The following is an 8,394-nucleotide window of genomic DNA, read 5'->3' as shown; positions in this document are numbered from 1 at the left end:
CTGAAGAAGGGCTTATGCCCGAAACGTCGATTCTCCTGTTCCCTGGATGCTGCCTGACCTGCTGCGCTTTTCCAGCAACACATTTCCTGCCCATAGTGTTAGGTGAATTAGTCAGGAGTAAATATAGGGTAGGGGAATGGGTTGCTCTTCGGAGGTTTGGTGTGGACTTGTTAGACCGAAGGGCCTGTTTCCATACTGTAGGCAATCTAATCTAATTTAGATAAAGCACTGTGAATCTTTTAGTCACAGTTATTTTTAGTAAATGTTTTTTGTCACTGGCAGGAATGATCTGGTGCGGGACAAGGAACATCTATTCAAAGGAATTGAGAAATGATCTTCAAAGAGTTGCCTTGGTTGTTTGGGGAACAAATGTTATATGTCAGCAAATGAACGAATTGAGTTTATGCCAAATGGGGAATATGCTAGGAGGACTGTTTGGAACTTGGCTCAGATCTTTATTCAAATGAAGATGTCCCTCTCTAACTGCGATCTTTATTCAAATGAAGATGTCCCTCTCTAACTGCATCTACGGAACCCAGCTATTCTGTGAATGAAGTGTAGCCTTCTCAAATATTGCTGATGTGTTATGGTGATCTCACCCTGCTTCAGCATGCAGGTAGGAAGACTTGTTTTTAAGGAAGTTGTTGCAGAATTTGTTCACGTTGCACATTGCCATCTCTGAGAAAAGACTTTTGATACTTCACAGGAAGTCATTTGATTTCCAAATCCAGAAAAATCCCAGGGACACAGAATTCTTGTGTTTCTAGCTCAGAAGCTTTTTACAGCATTCAGAACTTTCGCCACCTCTAGTTCCTCAGACACAATGACAATGGCCAACCACCCGTGTTCATGTAATATTTTCAGTGTGGTAGGATGGTCAAAGTAGCTTCACGGGTGTGTTGCGCGATTTTGACACAGCTGAAGAAAATGACACTAGAGGAGACTGATAGCTTACTCTAAGTGGTGTATTTTAATTAGCATCTAAAAAGCATGAGAGAGAAGTAGGAAGACAAAGAGATTTATTGAGGGAATTTCAAAGGCTGATGGATTCATTATCAGTGGTGTGGTGACCATAATTTCAAATGTAACTGAGGTCGCGATTGGAGCAGTTCATTGTTCTTTTCGTGATTTCAGCTCAAGAAGGCTAAAGTGGTAGGAAATAGCAAAGTCAGGTAGGGATTTGAACACGGATTTTAGGGTTTTAAATTGGAAACATTTTGGACCTTAAGCCAATAAATCAGGAAGCAAAGGAGCAATGAATAGACGACTGATTTTTGGGTGATCTCAAGTAAGGTCACAAAAAATCATCCTAAGAGTTTTTTGGGCTTCAGGGTTCAGAACGTCTTTTTTTAGTTTGTTTTATCCTTATTTCCACCTTAGACTTTTTCAATGTGGGTAAAACTCAAAAAGGAAATTTTTTGCTCTATCTCTGAAGCAAGTAAGAATGACAGATGGTTAATCATACAATCCCTACAGTGTGGAAGCAGGCCCTTTGACCCAATAAGCCCACACCAACCCTCCAAAGAGTAACCCACCCAGACCCATTCCCCTACCCTATATTTGGCCCTGACTAATGCACCTAACCTACACATCCCTGAACACGATGGGCAATTTAGCACGACCAATTCACCTAACCTGCACATCTTTGGATTCTGAGGAAGGGTCACTGAACCCAAACTTTACCTCTGATTTCTCTCCAGAGATGCTGCCAGACCTGATGAACTTTTCCAGCAATTTCTGCTTTTGTTGAAGAATAACAGACAGTTTTGTTATGATGTTTTTTGGAGGAGACAGTACCACAGGAAGTAAGGCTATGAGCCGTTGTAATTACCCTGGAACTAAATTTACTGGATTGTGTATGTTACCAACTCAAGTATTCAAATACTTTTTAAAAAGTTTGTTTATTTTAGTTGTAATTTTGAGGTTCTGAATTGATTTCCACATCCTGGTCTTTCAAAGACTTATATTCATTGAAAAAATATTTGTATAACTGTGGAACTGTTACTGCACCAAGCAAAAGAAAGGGGGCAGTATTTTTCAACTAGTTCAAACATTGCATTTAAAAAATGTATTTTAAAAATTCATAGTAACCAGAATTGAATAACAGACCTGACCCTTATGTTAAATCATTATTAGCAGTAGTATGTTTTGCAAAATAGAACACAGAATTATTGCAGGATTCTCTTGAGGAGAATAGCCTATGTTTTATTATTCTGCATAGTTGTTGTACTTGCTTTCGTGCCAATGAAAAGATTATAAAGTTTTTTCTTTTCTTAAAAACATTGTTAGTGCTGCTCTTAACATTTTTTTAGTGTATATAATTTTTAAAATCTTAAATCATTTCAATATGATCCTTCAGTTGGCTTGCTCTTCTCTTGTTGTGGTAGCAATCTCCATGCAGCTGTGCAATTTGGGTGACTTTAAGCTTTGAACCTATGTTTGGCATTCAGTTTTAAGTTGCACCATCCATTGGACGTTTGGAAGTATGCCTGAATTTGCTGGGCTTTACACAATCATAATTTATGTTCTTTGTAAGTACCAAACATTAGATGTGGTTTGATGTTAATCATTAAAAAAAACAACCTCCCATTATCCCCACCCTACAAAGAAGATGCACTCTTGTGTGTTTTATGTTGATAGTTATAAATTTTGTTTTGTTTAGTTTCTAGTACGAAAATGCTGTGGATGGAGGAAGAGGCATTAGGACAAGAAGAATTCCTTTATTGTTGTGGGGCTGCTACTCAGCTGCTAAAGTTTGGATCGGCTGATTGCTGGCTGAAAGGCATATCAAGTAATTCTACCAAGGTGTTATTCCTCATTATTCCAGGTAAGGAATCCAAAATAATGGATTTTCTGAGCCAAAAAATATCAGAGGTTGTTTTGAGAACATGAATGTACCAGGACCTTACACGTTATGCTATTGGAGTACTGAATGATCCAACTTGAGATGCTGAAATTTATAATTGATCATTGCTTTGAAAGAAAAGAAATACTTGGTTTCTGTATGATTTTGGTGTTCTTCAGGGGAATTAATTTCTATCTTAAGCCTGCGATTGTTTGCATGTGGAAAAATAATTTCAGCTCTTTCAGCAGTAGTTGCACAACAATGCATCTTTTTCCCTCTTGCCTCCCAAAAGCTATCCACAAAGGAAACTTGTGTTGTCAATAAAAGCCAAAAGAACTTCAAATGAGAACAGAAATTGCTGGAAAAGCTCAGCAGGTCTGAAAACGTCTGTGGAGAAAAATCAGAGTTAACGCTTCAGGTCAAGGAAGGGTCACTGGACCATTCTGATTTCTCTCCACTATGAGTTGTCACTTGGTTACCAGCGTTGCAATAAAAAATGAGTGTGAATTATTTTCCACATGCAGATTTGATGCCTGCTGAGGTTTGTATACTCGTGTTCATAACAGGTAGAAAGTGAGGACTGCAGATGCTGGAGATCAGAGTTGAGAGTGTAGTGCTGGAAAAGCACAGCAGGTCAAGCAGTATCCGAAGAGCAGGAGAATCGACATTTCGGGCATAAGTCCTTCATTATTTTGGACCGTAAGCCAATATAAATTAGGAAGCAAAGGAGCAATGAATAGACGACTGATTTTTGGGTGACCTCAAGTAAAGTCACAAAAATAAAGTCCTGAGAGGTTCTTTTGGGTTCAGGGTTCAGAAGTGAATATATTTTTTATCCTTAATTCAACCTTGGACCTTTTCAATGTGGGTAAAACTCAAAAAGGAAATTCTTTGCTCCATCGCTGAACCTTCGTCCCGATGAAGGGCTTTTGCCTGAAACGTTGATTCTCCTACTCCTCGGATGCTTCCTGACCTGCTGGGCTCTTCCAGCACCACACTCTCGACTCATGTTCATAACACAATACTCAAGAGACCTGTCAGCTGGGGTATTTAGCCTAAACAGGCAGAAAAGTTAAATTCTAAGATTCTTTCCTTTAAGAGTAGACATTTGAAAGGTTGATTTGCCGCTCTGGTGTAAGCCATACCTGAAAGGTCAAGAGTTGATAAAATTGATTCAAGATTTGAGTATCACTTTGATTTGTTGGATCAACTTTTAACAAAATGAAAATTGAATTGCCTTTAATTTTAAGGAGAGTGTCTCCATTATGGAGAAAAATTCAGAAAGTCTTTGTGGAGGTTGCAAAGGAACCTCAATCTGTTAGTAGCATTCTTGAGACTCGAGAAGTAGAGGATTAAAAAGTAAGAGATAAATGACTTACAATGTAAGCGGCATAGAAAGGTTTGAGTTTGCATTTAATAGGTGTGGGCAATTTCTGGGCCATCTTTGTGATACGTGTAGCAGGAGCACTCTCAGAAGATGGCATATCTCTGCATTTCGTTGTACAAAACCAAACCTTTGTGAAAACATTTTCCCATAGTCATTGAAGGTGAATGCAATGAACTGTGCTATTGTGATTGTTGACATTTTATGAAGGGGAAAGGCAATGGCCTAGTAGTAGTATCACTGGACTGTTAATTCGGAGACACAGAAATTGTTCTGGGGACCCGGGTTCTGGGAATCCTGCCATGGCAGATGGTGGAATTTGAATTCAGTTAATGTCTGGAATTAAGAATCTAATGATGACCATGAATCGATTGTCAGAAAAACCTATCCACTAATGCCCTTTAAGGAAGGAAACGAGCATCCTTACCTGGTCTGGCCTACACGTGACTCCAGATTCTCATTGTACAATACACTGATGTTTATAAATGTGTGCAAAACAAAACTCTTAAATTATGACTCTTGCTTCAAAGCCTTCTGCGAATATATATATATATACCATGAAGGATAAGTAATTTTTCAATAGTGTACAAATGGCCTCTAACAGCAAAAGATGTTGCTTAGTAGTCTTTGAAATTCCATTGCCTATGGTGTTCATCTCTTGGATGCCTGAGATGATTAATTATATTGAGTTTTGATGTTGCCTGAGCACTGAGTGCTACATTACCAGGTGGGCCAGTATGCTGAGTGTATTTGTTGAAAACTAACATGGCAGAGGCTTAATGTAGCAGATTTATTTGTGAAGTTTAGTAATAAATTAGAAACAACAGGCATCAGTACTTTGCAAGGACGTGATTCAGATTAAAAATTAGTTTAAGGACATCTGTAGCCCAGCAGCATGTCACTATAGTGGACAGTGCTTAACAGTTTGTATAAGCAAAGACACGCTGATCCACAAAGGTGCATTCTTAGTTCTGATTGCACAAACCACTCTCAGAAGTGAGGTTACTCAGAGGTGAGATTGTCAGTGCCTTACAACAGTAAATAAGTAACAGTAAAAACGCAGAATACTGCAAATACTGAAAATCTGAAACAAAGATGTGTTGGTGGAAATCTTCAGGTTAAGGAGAATCTAATAGAGAGGGAAATGGAATTTCTGGGCAAGATTTTCATCTTTCAGATGGGTGGTCGGAGTTAGGAAAGTGGGAATCCACCCACCTTGGGAGAAAGTGTTTGCAAAGAGAGGACTTTTTATTGAGGTTGGGACGATGAGGGATAGTGATTGTATGGATTACTTTCAGGCCAGTCAGGTACGTAGTAATATATTATTAAAGGTCCCCTTTCCAGCTGTGGAACTTCAGTGAAGAACAATAGGACCCTATAGGAGTCTTGTCGCCATGGAAATCTTCACCCCCACCCATTACCACATGTCAACCAAGGCATTTTTAGGTCCATACACACACTAGACACTGCATAGAACTAATGAATCACAAAGTGACAACAGATTGTGCAAAGTAAAATTTATTTTAAAAAGCAATTCATTCATAATTTTCCAATTTCTTAAAAAAGAACTTCCTTGACACTTTTATTGGTCAATAATGAATCATAGAGACCTATCAATGGCAGAAACTACAAGCACTTGACACTTTCATATCTTAAGGATGTAAACTTTATGGAGAGATCCGAAAGCCTGTCAACCAGTGTTTTCCCCCGGACTCAGCAGTTTCCAAATTCCAATAGGTATTAAAACTCTAGAAGGGAGTGAAATTTTAAACTAATGTTTGGGATACTGACCAAATGGACTGCATTTTCCCGAATAGTTGAAAGTGAGGACTGCAGATGCTGGAGATCAGAGTCAAGATTAGAGTGGTGCTGAAAAAGCAAAGCAGGTCAGGCAGCATCCGAGGAGTAGGAAAATCGAGTTTCGGGCAGGAGCCCTTCATCAGGAATGTGCCTGTTCTCATCATAAAGTTTACATCTGTAAGATGTCGGTGTGGAGTTTGCACATTCTCCCCATGTCTGCGTGGGTTTCCTCCTGGTGCTCCGGTTTCCTCCCACAGTCCAAAGTTGTGCAGGTTAGGTGAATTGGCCATGCTGAATTGCCCATAGTGTTAGGTGTATTCCCCTCTGTTAGGTGTCAGAGGGGAAATGGGTCTGGGTGGGTTACTCTTTCGGAGGGTCGGTGTGGAGTGGTTGGGCCGAGGGGCCTGTTACCACACTGTAGAGAATCTAATCTAATCTAATATGAAAGTTTCAAGTGTTTGTAGTTTTGCCATTGATAGGTTAACAAGTCTCCATGATTCACTATGGGCTAATAAAAGTGTCCTCATTCCTGATGAAGTTTTCCAGCCTGAAACATTGATTTTCCTGCTCCTCAGATGCTGCCTTTTCCTGAATAGTGTCAAGCTTCTTGAGTGTTGGAGTTATACTAATCCAACCATTGAAGAATATTCAGTTGCACTCCTAACTTGTGCCTTGGAGATGGTGGACAGAATTTTGGGAATCAGAAAGTGAATTAGTTGCTGCAAAAATCGCAGCCTCTGAGCTGCTCCAGTAGGCACATATATATGGCTAGTCCAGATAAGTTTCTGGTCACTGGTAACCCTCAGAACATTGTAATGGTAATAGTAGTGCAATGCAATTATGGAGTCATAGAGATGTACAGTACAGACACAGACCCTTCAGTCCAACTCGTCAATGCCAACTAGATATCCTAACCTAATCTAGTCCCATTTGCCAACACTTGGCCTATATCCTTCCAAACCCTTCCTATTCATATACCCATCCAGGTGCCTTTTAAATGCTGTAATTGTATCAGCCTCCACCACTTCCTCTGGTGGCTCATGCACCATCCTCTGTGTGAAAATGTTGCCCCTCAGGTCCCTTTTAGATTTTTCCCCACTCATACTAAGCCTATGCCCTCTAGTTCTGGACTCCCCCAACTAAGGGAAAAGACCTTATCTATTTACCCTCTCCATGCCCCTCATGATTTTATAAACCTCTATAAGGTCACCCCTCAGCCTCCGATGCTCCAGGGAAAGCAGCCCCAGCCTGTTCAATCTCTCCCTATATCTCAAATCCTCCAACCCTGGCAACATCCTTGTAAATCTTTCTGAACCCTTTCAAGTTTCACAACATCATTCCAATAGGAGGGAGACCAGAATTGCACACAATGTTCTAAAAGTGGCCTAACCAATGTCTTGTACAGCTGCAACATGACCTGCCAACTCCTGTATTCAATGTTCCGTCCAATAAAGGAAAGCGTACCAAACACCTTCTTCACTACCCTGCGACTCCACTTTCAAGGAACTATGAACCCGCTCCCAAGGTTGCTTTATTCAGCAACACTCCCCAGGACTTTACCATTAAGTGAATGTCAACAAGAGATGGTTAGATGCTATCTTGTTGGATATTCTCAATCCTGTCACTTGTGAAGGATGAATCTTACTAGCCTCTTCTAGCCCATGGGCTGCATGTTGTCCTGGGTTTTTATACACGCAGGCATGAGTGGTACTGAGCATTGTGCAAGCTTCAGTGAAAATCCCTCACCTTTAACATAATGATACAGGAACATCATTGAGGAAGCACCTAAAAATGTTTGGGCCTAACTGTGACCGTAAGGTCCTCCTGCAGAGATGTAGGAATTGCAGCTACCAATTGCACATAGTTCGCTTCAGAAAGCATCATGTAATCTTCACTGCATAATCTGTTACCGTAAAGTTTATTGACAGATAAATATTGTTACAGTTTCTGTGGGGCATTTGCTTGATCTTTTGCAAAGGAATAAAAGAATGACGAGAGTTAAATTAGGGCAAATCAAGGACAATAGTGGGAAGTTGTGTGTGGAGTCAGAGGAGATAGGGGAAGCACTAAATAAATATTTTTCGACAGTGTTCACTATAGAAAATGAAAATGTTGGCGAGCAAGATACAGAGATTCTTGCATCTAGAGTAGAAGAGATTGAGGTTCACAAGGAAGAGGTATTAGAAATACTGCAGAGTGTGAAAATAGACAAGTCCCCTGGGCCGGATGGGATCTATCCTAGGAGCCTCTGGGAAGCAAGGGAAGAGATTGCCGAGCCTTTGGCATTGATCTTCAAATCATCATTGTCTACAGGAATAGTGCCTGAGGACTGGAGGATAGCAAATGTGGTTCCCTTGTTCAAAAA

General features: G+C 40.2%; 1 protein-coding gene across 1 annotated transcript in view; it reads left to right on the top strand.

The window, feature by feature from the left end:
- The window catches only part of ldah (lipid droplet associated hydrolase), a 291,233-nt gene that overhangs the window by 26,879 nt on the left and 255,960 nt on the right, over window positions 1-8,394 (top strand). Inside the window, exon 2 of the mRNA XM_043676835.1 lies at window positions 2,663-2,827. Within this exon, the coding sequence (XP_043532770.1) occupies window positions 2,677-2,827 (151 nt within the window). The 5' untranslated portion in view covers window positions 2,663-2,676. The remainder of the gene's footprint in view (window positions 1-2,662; window positions 2,828-8,394) is intronic.

The sequence above is a fragment of the Chiloscyllium plagiosum genome, chromosome 3 (assembly GCF_004010195.1).
Source record: "Chiloscyllium plagiosum isolate BGI_BamShark_2017 chromosome 3, ASM401019v2, whole genome shotgun sequence".
Lineage (NCBI taxonomy): Eukaryota > Metazoa > Chordata > Chondrichthyes > Orectolobiformes > Hemiscylliidae > Chiloscyllium > Chiloscyllium plagiosum.
This window is presented reverse-complemented; position numbering and strand designations above follow the sequence as displayed.